The sequence below is a fragment of the Dunckerocampus dactyliophorus genome, chromosome 12, assembly GCF_027744805.1.
Source record: "Dunckerocampus dactyliophorus isolate RoL2022-P2 chromosome 12, RoL_Ddac_1.1, whole genome shotgun sequence".
Taxonomy (NCBI): domain Eukaryota; kingdom Metazoa; phylum Chordata; class Actinopteri; order Syngnathiformes; family Syngnathidae; genus Dunckerocampus; species Dunckerocampus dactyliophorus.
Window position 1 is genome coordinate 3,269,173 of NC_072830.1, and position 16,774 is coordinate 3,285,946.

Sequence of the window (16,774 nt, forward strand, 5' to 3'; positions counted from 1 at the left end):
ATTGTGCCTTTTCTTCTTTTGGTTTATAATGGCGGGTTGCAACCATGACTTCAAAGGTGCATACCGTCACCTGCTGTACCAGAGTATGCAACATGGGCCATGTACAGTATCTTATTTTATAGTAATTCAGATCATAAGAGAGACAGAGGAAAATAATAATACTAATAACAATAATAATAATAACAATTCTATAATAAAATATTCTAAGAATTATTTATATTCACCGCCCTCTGTGTATTTCTAACCCCCTCCTCAACTGTTCCTAAAATACCCTCAATGCTCCATTCCTTTCCTACCTTAGCAATCCTTTTCCTCAGCTTTACACGCTCTTCCCTATATTTCTTGCAATGTAGTAATATGTGTTCAACTCAATATTGGGTTTGCGGTATTTTTTTATGTATTATGTTTTATTGTCTCCTCTTCTTGCATTCTCGTTTTTATTCTACCTATTGATGTATTTTTCCTTTTAGGCTATTTTTCGTTTTATACAACATGATAAAAGAATTAATCAGAAAATTCCCCTAAACCAACCCTGCATTTCATTTGTATCAACCGTAAATTAAACGCTTTAACAAATATAAACGCTTATTAACTTATGATGTATTTTACTTTGAAGATATACAGCCAGCTGTCGTTGTCAAAAAGTGTAGTGTCCGCTGACCACCAACAGGGGGCAGCAATGTTTGTATTTTCAATAACTGTTTAATTTTGTCATTGCCATCCAGGAAGTTGATACTTTCCCCCCATATAGGTGGTTGAATTAGCTGCGTGCACAGTGTACTGTTTCAGGAAACTGCATCCCGATGGTGGTAATTTCTAGTCATACAGTACTGCTGTCAGCAGATAAACTGAACACTAAATCAACCACAGACACAATGCATAAGAAGAACTGTTTATTTTATGTGTAAGTCCTGCATTCGTACTATGAAATACAACCACATTTGTCAGCATGAAATACAGTGTGTTTAAATATGTTAACGCTAGCATCACGCTGATACTCTTTGATATTATTTTAACTGCGGTATTATGACATGTCACAAAGTACTATGAGAGTCTGATCCTCAAAGCAAACAAAGTGCAAATAATGTAAGGCACACGCATGGTAAAAAGAGATCAAAGCAGAATGGCGTCTTGAACGAAACGGCTCAAATCCCCAGCGTGTCCTTCTGCACCTCACAACCCAACAAGGCATTAGCAGCTTCCACGCACTCCTTCACACATGCCGCTGGAAAAGAAAACCACCATCAGAAGGCGTGTACAGCATGATTTAGTTTTGTTACAGCGGTAGTTTAAGGATGCGCACCCTTCTGAGCACGGAGCCAAGATGCAGCCTTCATTGCCAGAAGCTGCCACTCGTCCTGCGCATCCGACTTGAACCCGTGGAGCCAGATGAGAGCCAGGATGGTGGCCCACACGTCCTTGCTCACCTAATTCATCAGCCAGTGAAAGAAAATGGGGGGAAAAGTGCATTAAAATGTGTCTTAAAAGGCATAAACACAGCATTTAGTGTCACCTGTACATTTCAATCAGCTCCCCCCCAAATGATGATACAATATAACACTCTTAAGACTCACCTTTTAACTAGTATGAGACGTTGATGCCATTTTACCATTTTCCTTTTATGTTTTATTGTTTGATTATGTTGTTTTTAAACATGTTGTTTTGTCATGTTTTACTTTTTATTGTTTTATTTTTTATCCCTGTATGTTTGAGTTATTTTTATGCACGTTTTCCATCTTTTATCGTTTGCTTTTTATTCATTTTACTCCTGCGAAGGAGTCGGCGGTCAGTGTTTGCCGTTTTTGAAAAGTGCTACACAAATAAAGTTGGCTTGGCTTGGCTTATTTTTACGCTTGTATGGCAGATGAACCAGGTTAAATCAATTATTCTCAATGTTTTGTTTTCTCTTCTTGTTTTGTTTTTTTAAATATATACAAAGTGCATGGAAATATTTTGCTTTCCAAGCACGGCCATTTTTGCAACCTTTGCTTACGAAGGTTGAGTTTCGAGTAATGTAATTTCCTTAAATTTTAATGTAATTTAAATTTTAATGTAATTTATTTTTAATGTAATTTAAATTAAATTTTAGTGTAATTAATTTTTTATGTCATTTATTTAAAATGGAATCTACTTTAGTTTTAATTTAAATCAATTGATTTATACTGTATTTATATTGTAATTTAATTTAATTTAATTTAAATTTGTAAATCTAGGGTTCCTGAGTACCACTAACCAGTGGGTTAAAATTAGGGGTGCATGATAAATATCATATGAGGAATTATGACATCATACAGAAAAATACTCTCTGATAACTGTTCAAAAAGGAACACTCCTACGAGGCACGATTACCCATACTGTGCTATAGGGTGAGCAAATCAAGCGCTCCATTTGTTGTACGTGTGACTGCTGTAAGCACGTGTAAAGTTATGTTATGTATCGGTCTTGAGAAGCAGGAAGTTATTGGTATTGGCTTAAAAAAATGGTGCATCCCAAGTCAAACTGTTACTTCAAACATGACCGACAGAGCCAATCCTGATTTAGTGATCTATGAATTGGATGCATCATCATGTATTTTTCAGTGGCATGTCTTGTCTTGTCTTGTCGATCACAGGGACTCACCGCTGTAGGTTTTGGCTTCTCCACCTCCTCACTGGTCTTCCCCAGCGCAGCTGCCAGAGCCTCCTGAAGCGGCCAGCAGCCGGAGGCCTTCTGGAGGGACACCAACTCCAGCAACGGGTCCCTGCGAGGGGGCGGGGGTGGGGGCGGCGGCGGCAGCACATCCCCCACAGAGTCTTCACAAAGCAAGTCTTCTGTGAGCAGAGGATTATTTGCACTTTTACTTTTAATTGGGAAAAGTACCTCTGCGTCTGTAGATGCTGACGCTTTGGTCATTTGGTAAGCATTCTGGTAGGAATCTTTCTTTTTGCTTTGCTCTTAAATTCTCATGTTTACCTTCATCACCATCAGCACAACAGTCATCAAATGCCAGGCACCTCATGGAAGCGCCACCGAAACCTGCTGCAGGGTTACAATACGACACACGTCAAACACATGAGCTGTAATGGACAGAAAGAGAGTCACTGCACAAAAATAGACAACTATTAAAACAACCACTATTAAAACACCTCCAACAAGGTTTTATATGCATGATGTGAGCATGTAGGAAGAGGTACATTCATCATAACATGTCGTACTTACACTATTTTGGTCCTTTTAAGCATTACCCAAACTTCCTTCCTGGGCACATTGGTTTCACTCACACATTAAAGCGGTCACTAAAACAGCTTTTCACCACCTCAAGAACATCGCCCGCCTCCGCCCCTCTCTCTCTGTTTCCCTCATTCATGCGTTCATCACATCACGCATTGACAGCATTCCTTATGGCCCACCCAACAATCTCCCTAACAAAATCTGCTGCCCGCCTCCTCACCCGTACCCGTTCATGAGACCACATCACCCCCGTCTTTCAGAACCTCCACTGGCTCCCCATCCCTTACTGTATCCAAGTCAGCATCCTCTTACTCACCCATAAAGCCCTCCACAACCAGGCCCCCTCTTACCTTAAAGACTTGCTCCACCCCTGCACCCCTTCCCGTACCCTCCGCTCCTCAGATGCAAACCTCCTGACTGTCCCTCGGACCAAGCACCGAACCTGGGGGGACGGAGCCCTCTCTGTTGCCGGCCCCTCCCTTTGAAAGTCCCTTCCGCCACACTGCCGACCTGCCCACTTTCAAGACTAACTTAAAAACACACTTGTTCCGCACTGCTTTGAAGAAATAACTCTAGAAAGCATCATGTTTGGCAATACATCACATTGCAGCAGCTTCATCTGCTCTTTTGTAGGCACTTTTAACTGTTTGTTCTGAACTCTGCCTTTTGGTTTGCACTTTACTACCGTTATTTTGCTATTTTGTACACTTGTGTTTGTTTGTTTTTACCATGTAAAGCGTCTGAGTGTTTGAAAAGTGCTCTATTAATAAAATGTATTATTATTATAGCAACATAGAAGCGAACGCTTCACCTCGCGTTCACTTTTCCAAACCCAAAAACAAAAACACAACAGCAGTGGCGGCAGCTCAATATGCAGCTTCTTCAGTGTAAAAATGTTAACTCATTCAGTCCCAGCCACTTTTCAAAAGACAAACCCAATGATGCATAAAGCAAACAATAACCTTCTACCCAAAAATGTAAAACAATTCTTATCAACAAGAGAGGAAAAAAATGATCCGAGGGGAAAATTTAACCTAGAACACTTCTATGCACGAACAACACTGAAAACTTTCAGCATTTCTGGATGTGGCATCAAGTTGTGGAACGGATGGAGTAAGGAACTCAAACAATGCACAACAATGAGCGATTTTAAGAAAAAATAAAAGCAGTTGATGTTCACAAAATACAAAGAAGAAGAGACCTGAACTACTGTGTACATACAATACTACAGTATATCTAACCACTACTACACTGACTATTAACTCTTCATTGTGGTGAGTACATCGTTTGTACTCACTCATTATCAATCAAACACTCTTTCAACCATTCTATCAGTTATTATTAAGCCTCTAGCTTCCTTTTAGGAAGTAAAAACCTTGGCTATGATTGCACTACATTGTCATGTAGACCTACAAAGTACACTTGGAAGAACAAGAGGTGAATAAATGTATTGCAACTGATGTGAAACTGATGAGGGGTAGGATTAAATAAGCTTTGCTTCTTCCTACTCCTTTTTGGACATGCAAAATTGTGAATTGTACTATGTGATGTGCTACTGTTTGACTCATGCATGTTCAGGATGAATTCAAACCATGAACCACGAACCATGAACCCCTTCACTAGCGGCCATTTTAGACCATTTGGAGTGATCTTTCAAGGTGCACAGAATATTGAGTTCTATGGCTATATAAATATGGAACCTACCAAAAGAAACATTAGACTCCCGTCTTTCATCCATCCATCCATCCATTTTCTACACCGCTTCTCCTCTTTAGGGTCGCGGGGGCATGCTGGAGCCTATCCCAGCTGACTTCGGGCGACAGGCGGGGTACACCCTGGACTGGTTGCCAGCCAATGGCAGGGCACATATAGAAAAACAACCATTCACACTCACATTCACACCTACGGGCAATTTAGAATCTCCAATGAAGCTAACATGCATGTTTTTGGATGTGGGAGGAAACCGGAGTACTCGGCGAAAACCCACGCACACACGGGGACAACATGCAAACGCCACACAGAAATGCCCAAGGGAGAATTGAATCCCGATCTACAGACTGTTACTGTGTTGGCCAACATGCTAACCACTGGACCACCGTGCGGCCCCCCCATCTTTCATCAGAAAAAAAACAAGTTTTTTTCTACCTTTCTCCGTTCTTTAGTAATCAGCAGTAGAACATAAGTTTCAGGAAAATATCTGCTCCTGACTGGAAAAGGGAGAAAACCAGCTTTTTGTGAAAAGATACATTTAAAGCATAACTTTCACTTTGACAAAAATATGTTTTGCTTTTGTGACAGCTCAACTATCTCAAACAACTATACCAACATAAACAATACCAAAAAATTGGTTGTTGTACATCAAAATAACAATTTATTTACAAATACAACACCATGAACTATTTACAATTTTCACATTTGCACACATCCACAACACTCATTATTCACACTCCTACCGTCAGGCAGACGCTACAGGAGTTTGAAGTCCAGGACCACAAGGCTGGCAAACAGCTTTTACCCACAGGCCATCAGGCTCCTCAACGAAGCACTCGCACACGCCGCACGCAACACACGCACACACTCATAGCACTTTATTTATTTATTTGTATTATTTACTTGTATTAATGTCTCTTCTGTTGTTGTTGCTTAATTTATTGGTATTTATGTTTATGTGTTTATGTTTCTTATGTTCTTATTCTTTCTTGTGTTTTCTTTCTTTTCTTGGGAGAATGAACAGGATAAGATTTTCATTGCATGGTATAACTGCTGTTTTACCATGCACATGACAATAAAACTCTCTTGAATCTCTTGAATCTCTTGAATTTGGAGCTGAGCTGTGTGTGTGCATGAGTGTGCGCGTGTGCATGCGTCCAAATTTCCCCACAACGCGTAACCGTCTGCACGCTGCACTCCTCCACAGTCTCTCACTTCCTCCTTCCTGCCATGTGTGTTTTTCCCATCCACAAGATCCCTGCCGAGCTCTCATCAAATGCACTTCTGCCACCTTGTGGCCGTTCTTATGCCTTAAAATTGCTAGGAAGTGAAATGCATTAGCGGGGAGTTGCGTTGTTTATGCCTCTCGCGTTTGGGTTTATAAAAACGTATAACTATGTTTTTGGTATTGAATAAGCTATTAATAATAACAAAGTTGCTGCAGCTTGGTCAATATGCACGTCACAGTTTACGTAAATTGAGTTTTTTTCAGAAGGCTTTACACAGAAAAGAGAAAGACGTGTTCATGTCCGTAAGGATTGAGGAAGATGGGCAAAATTCCAACTGTATGCCGCTGTTTGATGGATGCATAAAACTTCTTGCGTGTCTTGATGTGTCTGTATTTACCCACCGGGAGGTTGAGGCGATGCCATACAGCACATCATCATCGGCATTGGCATCCGATGCCGAAAAGCTGAAATATCAGGGATGTCCAATAAAAATCATAAAAATCTGCATAAAAATGAAAGATCAGATCTTATCGGTTTACAGACCAGAGTTAGCTTCTTCTTTCGTACCTGCCCCCGTGCAAAACAACGAGCTAACTCTGGTCTGTAACAAGAACTGTTTAGAATGTATGAATGTTAGACCAAATGAATCTCATTGGACAGATCTCAGCGGTATCTGTTGTTGTGCCGATAATGATATCGTGTGCGAGTGAGACCTCATCAAACAGCATGGTGCTCCACAAAGCTCAGTACAGTCTTCCCTCGTTCTATCGCGGTTCACCTTTTGCGGATTCGCTGTTTCGCTGATTTTTTAAGTGCTTTCATTGGAAACAAATAAAGTTGGCTACTTCACTGACTTATTGCAGGCTATTTTGGGAACCCTAACCCCCCCACCCCAACCCATCGTTAGAATTTTAATGATCAACCTACTAGGTTGGACACAAATTAGTAAGTGAGTCACGTGTATTTCACTCCTATGGCCGCGCCACGTCGTTCGGCTGTACTGTAGCGTTTTGGAACCCTTGTTAAAACATATTGCTCCTGCCGTCATCCTCCTCCTCGTTCTACTCCTTCAACCGAAGACTCATTCAGCCAGTTAGCTTCTTCTCCTTCTTCTTCTTCTATTGTTTATTGGTGGTTAGCAAGCAGCTCACACAGTTAGCGAGTTTGCCAGCAACTATTGACCACAACAGAACAGGAAAGTGCATGAAGATTGGCTGACAATGGTCTACAGCCAATCAGTACGCAGAACAAAATGGGCGGGTTCTCCCTTAGCCAATAAGGACTGTTGTGGCTCTATATTTAGCTGGCTTTTGTCGACTGGGGGTTCCTAATATGCTGGTTCAGTCACGTAAACACGCACTGAGACCAGGTGGAGCTGCACATGTCTTCAACCCTCACATGTGTATACAACACCCTCTACTGGTAAGAATAGACACATACAACGGAGCGCCGACAGATCGCTCTAATATACCACAAGGACGCACAACACAACGCGCGTTCATACGCTGTTAAAAAAATATGCAAAGGTGCACTTTTAAAAAATCTGCAAAACAGTGAATCCACGAAAGCTGAACGAGGGAACACTGTATTCGTCTTATTTTGCACAAACAATGATTATTTGTGTAATGCATCCAGTAGAAGAAGCACAATGTGTCAGCTTGAGGGAAGAGCTGCTGCCTATGTCGTTATCGGTTGATATTGACAATATTTAAAACGCTAAGAAAGCCAATATGGAGCATCTGTAGAGTTTAGTGATGAATTTAACGTGATTATTTTGACGTTATAGTGAAGTCTACGCATGAAATGAGCTGCTCTTGGAAAAGACACTCACAGGGAACTGGGACGTTTCGACGCAGTAAAGGTCCTTGAGTGGCGCTGCTTCCTCCCTTGTGGACAGCAACGAAGGCAGTGTGGCTACTGCTCACTCCTGATTGGACGCTCAGCTCCACCACTTTCTGCTTCACTCCACCTTGTTCCTCTTTTATGTCTCCCGTTTCCCCAAAAAGCATCGTCGCATCATGGTCCTCCTCCATCTCCATGGAGCGAATCACGGTCCGAGCAGCCAGCCTGTGGATTGTTAACCTGCGGCAGAAATGTTACCAGCTGTTTCATGACATTTCATTGCAAACTGTGCATGGTGGTAGACAACCACAATGTATCCCAACAGGATGACAACGATGACCCTCGAAGTGGAGATTCAGCATATGGCAACACAACTGCTTCACGTGTCTGCGTCCTGGTTGCTCAGTACAATATGGCTAAATCAACAATCAGTTGCCAACAATATAGACTGCCTTTCTCTCGCTTGCTTTTTGGACAGGTGTTCTCAGCAGGGTTCCTGCGGATTTCACATTTCTAAATTCCATACTTTTCCCGACTCTGTAAATGGATGCGTATCATTAGAGCTGCAGCGGTTAATCGATGATTAATCGATTTTCTGATTAATTGACAACTATTTTGTAGGGCTGGGCAATAGATTGATATTTTTTAAAATATCGATATTTCTTTTATGCACGATATCAAAAACAAACATATGGTTCATGTCAATATAGGCCAGCTTTGCGCTGTTCTTGTCTCACTCATCATTGCTGTGTGTGCTGAGCGGGGCCGCTGCCCCGCCTCCCTCCGTGCTCCGTGCTAGATCTGGCGACATTCCACACCCTCTTGGCGACTAGACTTTTCTCGACTAGAGACAAATCTAGCTACGTTTTCTGGCGTCATTGGAGGCTTTTCTGTTATTTGGGAACATAACAGTGAAAGTGAAGCCCCGGCTCCACACTGCATAGTGGAGATCCACACATCCTCGAGGCGCAATGCCACCGGGGCGGAAATGACTACTCGTTACACTCAAGCCTCATTGGGACTCGCTCACTTACGTGTCAGATGGAAGAAGGATGCGTGATAAATGAACAAGTAGTCCTAACTACTAACATCAAAGGTGGAGGCGAGTCTGGATGCACTTATTACACTGTCGAGATTTCGATAGGTGCTAGCCAAGCTAAAATATTGAAATGATTTAATTTTGATGAAGTGATGGCCACTTTTAAATGAGCAAACTAAGAATGAAGTGTATTTGTGGTTCGAAACGTAATTAAGGTGTTGTTACTCACTTTTTTGTCTCTCCAACGAGGTCCTGCTTTCTAAAAAACAAAAAATAATACTGTTCAAAGTAAAGTATTTTTGAGTTGCTGCTGACATTTAAAAATGTCCTCTTAAACGGGGCACTTCAATTCTTATGTTGTTCTTTTAAGCTTTTGGTATCAGCTGAGGATTTGAGGATAGCTAAAGGTTTGTTATAAAAAAGAATAATGATTATATTTTACTTTTTCTATATTTATTTCAAAAGGAAAATGAACTATTTTATTTTAGCAGCTATTTTTCTATAAGATTTTTTGTATTTGAATGAAACAACTACACACGCATATTTGACTTGGACTTTGCCACATTTCTCTCTTGTTTAAACACTCTCAAAGTTCACATTTCGTTTGAATTGTAATGATCAACCTGCTAGGTTGGACACAAGAAATTATTGAGTGACTCACACGTATTTCACTCCCCTGACCGTGCCTCTTCGTCATCCTGGTGCGGTTACGCTGTAGCTTTTTTGTATCCTTGTTAAAACGTATCGCTCCTGTCGTCGTATTTTACTCCTCCTGCTCGTCCTCCTTGAACTGAAGAGTCATTTATTCCATAATGGCGCCCTACAGCCGCAACGTCTACCTTCCTTCCTTTTTGTGTGATGGCTGACTTCCTCTGCCCTTTGGGTGCCGAATGTTTCGTCACAGTTAGCTTCTTCTGTTTCTTCTATTGTCTACTGTCAGTCAGCAAGCAGCTCACACAGTTAGCTAGTTTGCTACCGATGACCACAACAGAGAGGGCACAAAGGAGATTGGTTGGCAATTGTCTACAGCCAATCAGGACGCAGAAGACAATGGGCGGTGCAGACAGAAGAGAAAGACGAGAGAGAGACCGCCACCTTGTGCTAAAGCGCAGAACTACAGCACTCAACTTCCCACAATGCAATTCTTCTTAAAGGGCCAGGCTCAGCCTGTAACAGCGTTCATTGTTTATTTTTTTAGTTATTCATAATTTTATCTTTTAGAAAACAGAACAGCGGTAAACATGACTACTTTCCCAGACCTGGAAATTCATCAAATCAAATGTCATAAATTTCCATGCTTGCGTAGGAACCCTGTCTTACATCGGGGTCTAGAGATGTACACATGCAAACCAACAGGTGGCGCCTTCTCTAGGGTCAACGTATAGTACATGCTCCAAGGTTATTGGAGAAAATCTGAAAATTGTCAGCGTTAAAAATAATTTTTAAAAAAACAGGATTTTACCCAGTTTGGTCTGTGGGTTGGAGAGTGAAGGGAATCTGATTCTGGGTTGGATGGGCGGCCAGGCTGTACTTGACAGTCACACAACCCTCTTTAGCCCCTGAACCCTGAAGAAAACACGACCAACTTAGAAACCACAGACACACACATTTTGAATCAAGCACAGATATTACAGTTAAAATGTGTGTGTAAACGTATCATAGTGAAACAATGGATGGTAGAAAGCTAGCAATTCTTTTCTGGTATTACAGTATGTGCCTTGCCGGGTGCCTGATGTATCACTGCTAGTATAAATAGCCTGTCGGCTGAGAAAGAGAAATGGCATATTTGTGCTGTTTACTCGTCACACCCTCACATTCATCAGGTGTCAACCTCGAAAGAAAGCTTCATTCACGATGGTTACGCTCCTACCTGTCCTGTGAGCTGAGCGTAAATGAGTGACCTCTGACCATGGAAAATAGCTGTGAGAGGTGGGGACAGGACAGTGACAGACACTCCCTTTGGCAGATCCCACGTGACTGAGATGTCCTCCACTGCTGGTTGCAAAGCAAACCGTAGCGATTGCATCACCTGGTTGTGGAACAAATACACGTGCGGCGTCAGAGGCACAGAGTGATTGTAAAATCAATATACTGGAGTGCATTCTAATCAAGCAACCACTTTTGTTGTTTAGCACTTAGGAAGGCGTACTTTTGCTTGCATCCTGTCGGCTCCCGCGATGAACTGAGCGTGACCTCCTCCCTCCTTCGCCAATCCACTGATGAGAGCAGTGCTGGCCCCTTCCCCAATCCCAAAAGAGAAACACCTGCAAAGACACACACGCAAATAAGACTTAAGACAGGGGTGTCCAAAGTGCAGCACGGGGGTCGTTTGCGGCCCACGGCTCATTTTTATTGACCCATGGCATATTGCAAAAGTAAATTAACAAACAACACACAGAAGATGCAAATCTGTGGTACTTTCTCTGAGTGTGCATTTTCAAATAAAACAAATATCTAACATTAGACCCACAAAACTGTTTTTTATTAGGGCTGTCAAATGATTACAATTTTTATTCAGATGAATCACAATTTTCAAATGAATTAATCATGATTAATCACCATGTCACACTATGTTACCTTATATTAACTTAGCATTTTCCTATGTATTTTAAACTTGCAAAAAGCACATTTGGGATACAGGAAGTGAACAAATGTATTGCAATTGATGTGAAACGGATCGGGGGTAGGATTGAAGAAGCTTTGCTTCTTCGTACTCCTTTTTGGACATGTAGAACTGTGAATTTTACCATGTGATGTATTCCAATGTAACTTGCATGCATGTTCAAAATAAATGAAACCATTATCATGTCTGAAATATGCCCATTTTTACTGTATTTTATTGAAACAAAGATAAATGACAGGGCAGGATTTTATATATATATATATATATATATATATATATATATATATATATATATATATATATATATATATATATATATATATGCGTGTGTGTGTATTAACAGCGTGTATTAATTTACTTAGAATTTAAATCAAGTTAACAGTTGGCACACATGTCTGAAAATCTATTTTCCTAAAAGTGGTTTCTTTAATGGCAGATTACTTGAATCAGATTCCAACTGTATTATTATGAGCAATGAGGAGTTGCGTTCAAAGACACCACGGCGTTTAGGGTGAATTCACATGAGTGGGTGAATTTTGTGGGATTTCCGAGCACACTTAAATGCAACAAATTGCACTTCCTCATTAAGAGTTACAAAGTGAGTGATCAGAATATCCACTTATTGATTTTCTTGGCATTTCTGTTTATTCAGACCACACACACGCGTAATAAAGATGTTGTTGTGATGTTCGGAGTGTCCATGAATGCATCTCGCGGCCTGTCTAGTGACAATGAGGAAGTGTCGTTGCAATGACGAATGGACTGGATACGTGTCTGTGAGTTGTAGATACATATACAGTGTTCCCTCGCTATAACGCGGTTCACTTTACGCGGCCTCGCTATTACACTTCTCACGTGCCATGCTTTTTTTTCTTTTTTTTACAGCATATGAACGCATTGTGTTCTGCGCCCTGATTCGCTAAGGGAGAACCCGTATTGTCTTCTGCGTCCCGCTAAGGGACTGTAGACCATCAATCAATCTCCTCCATGCCATGTGTCCTGTACAGCACAGAATGCATTCAGCTTGCCTAATTTACATAATTGTTCGATCGCTAGCAGTGTGGCTCTTTCGTGCTGTATGTCGACTAAACGCTCTGTACCGACAAAGGCACCTGCAGTTGCCCCCAAAAGGCAGAGGAAGATGCACAAAAAGTTGGAATTCTGGACATGCTGAAGGAAGGTAGAACTTACGCAGCTCTAGGGCGCCATTACGGAATAAATGAATCTTCAGTTCATACCGTAAAGAAGGAGGAAAATAACATAAGGATGACAGCAGCAATACGTTTTAACAAGGATGCAAAAAGGGGTTTAACTGTCCGCAACAAGACCACAGAGAGGCCGCCTCTGCGGATGCCGGGGCAGAGGCATACGTAAACAAATTTAGAGCCTTCATGGAGGAAGGGGGATATAAGCCTGAATAAGTTTTTAGTATGGATGAGACAGGCTTATTTTGGAAATACTACATCGCTGATTCAGCCCATGGACCAAGGCGTGATCTGTGCTTTCAAGGCCCTCTATAACATATATATTTTCTCATGTCTGAGAAAAAGTGTATAAAGTGTGTGGTGAGGGGTTCTACAGCCTTAAAACATATATGTAAAAAAAAAAACATATGTTGTAAAAAAATATATATATATACTTTAAACAAAAAAAACATATAAATAAACAAAAAAACATATCATGTAAATGAAAAAACATGCACTGTAAACGAAAAATACATAATAAATGAAAAAACATATCCTGTAAACAAAAAATATATATATAATGGACGAAAAAATATATAAAAATATATAAATAAAATATAAAAAAATCAACTTCTACTACACGGATTTCACTTAACACTGGTATTTTTTGGAACCTCACCTCCGCGTTAAACGAGGGAACACTGTATGCTGTTGGAATTGCACTGCCATTGATGTGCTCAGGTCAGAATAAAGCTACAAAAGAGCGTCAGACCCTGTGTGACTCTACGCCATGACGCGTATGCGTTAATTACACTAAAAAATTGATCGTAATATATTACCGCCGTTAACGCGCTACTTTTGACAGCCCTAGTTTTTCTATTAGTTCTTACTTCAACTATGTATATTAAAATATTGTTTCGTTTTGCATGAGCTGTCCACCAGTTGAGAATGACTGATTTATAGTGTGCATGTGCTTTGACCTGTGGGAGGTGGAATTCTTCTTCACCAGGCTCGTAACCTCTTTGGTGTTCCCCACCTCGCCGTCCGTGAAGACAAAGAGCTGGGAGGAGAGTTTACAATGGATTTAAGTTACACTACATCACTGCTGTCATCAGTTGCTTCAGTGTTACTACAAGAAAGTGATACCGGTTCAGCCTGTTTGGAATATTTTAAGAGTGTGTGTGTGTTACAGCTGCAGTGTGAAGACTAGTAGTGCAGATGTGTGTGCATTACTTGTCTTGGGTGATTGGGAATGCAGGGCTGGCTGTAAATGTGTTTGAGCGGCTGAAGGATCTCTGTTCCTCCCAGGTCGGCCTGCATCTCCTTGACTTTCTTCAGAGCCTCTTCCATGGTCTTCTCACTGTACTCCACACTCTTACTGCCATCAAAATACACACAAGTACATGTACTCCTGCAGTGAGACCAAACACAGCAATATAATGGTTGGGGAAAGGGTACATTCTTACGGGAAGATGTGCTCAAAGGAGGATCCAAAACTGTAGATGTTGAAGTAGCAGCCCATTGGTAAACTCTTCAGAAGCAGCAGAAGAGTATCCTGTGTGGAAGTGAAGGGTAAAGAGTGAAGGCAACCATGGGAAGAAGGAAAAGTAAATGATTTATTGACCCTCTGGTTACCCTGGCACTGCTGATACGAGTCTCACTCTGTACGATATCATCATTAGGACAAGCCATACTTCCAGATCGATCCAGTAAGAACACAAACTCTCCACTTGATGCCAGTGAAGACATCACCGCCTGGGGGAACTCGGGGTACACACTCAGCATCACCACCGCATCCCCCATCAGTGTGCCTGAAACAGGAAATGTGAATTTGGACCGATAGAAGACATTCAAACACATTGAACGCATCACTTTACAGCTATTTGAAGATTGGAGCTAACTCACCAGGCTCGGCAGACGCCTGTCCTGCCTCCACCACAGCAGCCGGCTGGTGGGCGTCTTTATAGTAAATCAGCAGCTCCACATCCCTGTCAAACTTGTGTCCTGCAGCCAGTTTAACCTAAGAACCAATACATAAATACATACATACATACATAACACGCCTCAACTGTGACAAACACACGTCAGCGTTCGACATACGGCAGCCTGGCTTTGCTCCACGTTGAGGTACTGCAGAGGCTCCAGGGAACAGTTGGACTCCACTCTGGAGACCTGACGAGGAGAGGACACCCGAGCAGAGAAGGACAGACTGTAGGGCACCTGAGAGGCGGGGACAGAGGTCACCTGGACCGCGCCACCTTCACTCCCTGGAAACATCGTACAATGAACAAGAGCACAACAAGAACTCACCCGATATTTGGTTCCACTACTTACTAAAACACACCATGTGTTAGCATAACATTGGCATGTACCGTACATAAACTAATGATAACATGAACAGATGTGAGATATTACAACGAGCGTGAATCATAAAGGTGTTGCTGCGTGTCCTACCCTGAGGCTGGTAGCGAGGGTTGAGCACCGCAGGCAAACAAAACCTCAGCGCGTCATCCGCCTGCAGAGCCAGCTCAGTGACGTACTCCAGCCTGACGGAGGCGCTCTCTCCTGGAGGAAGGCTGCCCACACTGAGAGAGAAGATATCCGGGCTCTGATCACTCTCCTCCAGGAGGAAGGCCTGCTGCCCGGAGCTCAATGCGTCGTCATACTCCTCACGGGCCTGGACACGACAACACGTGGTTGTAGACGCTGTCTTTCTCGGCCCTGCAGTCTTCGGCATGCATGGGACTCACCTCCTGTTTCTCCTTCACCTCAGCTACAATCTCAGTCTGTCCAACCTTAGCGCTGAAATGGCAGACAGCAGCATCTCCAGGCAGAGGGAAGACAAAAACAGCCTCTATGGCTTTGTCCTCCTTGTTCTCATAGTGCAGAGTGGACACCACTGTGGCCACGTGGTCCTTCACCTCCAGCTCTACTTCAATGCCCTTTAGAGGAACTGAAACGCACACACAAACGAACAGAAAGATGAGATGGAATACGCCAAGAATCAATGGCCTGTATGCTGCAGTTTCTGCTGTACCTGGTTGTTTCTGGGCAGTTATCAATCCGCAGCAGCACTCCATCATGCCTCTACATCGGTAGACAACATCAAATATCCACAGTTAGTTCATTTATTACTGCCACAGTATGACTGTAGGTACAACAAAACTACGTATCACTTAACATACTACCGCCTAATAAATAGTATCAGCCTATTGTCACAAGATGGCGACAAATGACCATAGTGCAGAAAGAACATTTGGCTTTTAAACTGTTTACCCAGATAAAGTCGCCATGTGCTTCATATGCATAACAATGATATGACAAATGGTTTATAAAGCACACGATGGCTACATAGATTCAACAGAGAGAGTCACATTAAAAAGTCTGTTTAAAAGCATGTTTATTTTTAATACATATTTCAGCTTTGAGCTCTCAGATCCATATTTGATGTTTTAATGCAAAAGTTAAAAAGTATTCAAAGAATAACAATGGTGGTCTACGTCCGCTAGCTAAAAAACAACGTTAAGCACATAACATTCGCCGTGATAAACAGAAATGCATCAAAAACATACCTCAAACAAGTCTTTTAAATCCTAGCCGTAAGGATGTGTAGTAAAACTTGCGTCGGAGATCAGTATTTATACAAGAAGCCTGTCCGTATCACGCCTTCCGGGTGTGCTCGATGTGACGTTCGCGAACGAGTCGAGTCTTTAGAACAGCTCTTTGAGGTGTCCGACGACACCCATTCTCAGTTGTACACGCTGCCTTCTTGTATTATATGTGTGCCCCATGAGTTCGTGATGGGAGTCGATTTCGTGACAAACTGGAGTCACTCACTTGAGTGAGGACAGGAACAGACTCCAAAGGACGATCAAGTCTGCAGAAAAAAATAAGTGGAGCCGACCTCCTCTCCATATGTGACCTGTACCGGTGCAGG

At 42.0% G+C, this 16,774-nt stretch overlaps 1 protein-coding gene across 7 annotated transcripts; it reads right to left on the bottom strand.

Moving 5' to 3' along the window:
• Positions 1-878: 878 nt before the first annotated feature.
• LOC129191619 (von Willebrand factor A domain-containing protein 5A-like) lies at positions 879-16,569 on the bottom strand. 7 transcript variants are annotated; one of them, XM_054795136.1, is made up of 20 exons: positions 16,410-16,569; positions 15,875-15,924; positions 15,588-15,790; positions 15,292-15,514; positions 14,938-15,104; positions 14,743-14,857; positions 14,473-14,648; positions 14,304-14,392; positions 14,071-14,215; positions 13,818-13,897; positions 11,180-11,294; positions 10,901-11,059; positions 10,493-10,596; positions 9,260-9,289; positions 7,981-8,231; positions 6,551-6,613; positions 2,953-3,015; positions 2,620-2,807; positions 1,304-1,427; positions 879-1,225 (listed from the first exon to the last, which is right to left on the bottom strand). In XM_054795136.1, the coding sequence occupies exons 2-20, from the start codon at positions 15,918-15,920 to the stop codon at positions 1,146-1,148; spliced, it is 2,421 nt and encodes an 806-aa protein (XP_054651111.1). In that variant the 5' UTR covers positions 15,921-15,924; positions 16,410-16,569; the 3' UTR covers positions 879-1,145. The 7 variants fall into 7 exon arrangements, with proteins under 7 accessions (XP_054651111.1, XP_054651110.1, XP_054651108.1 ...); XM_054795135.1 differs by having other exon boundaries at positions 2,620-2,810; XM_054795133.1 differs by having other exon boundaries at positions 2,953-3,018; positions 16,410-16,568.
• Positions 16,570-16,774: the final 205 nt, after the last annotated feature.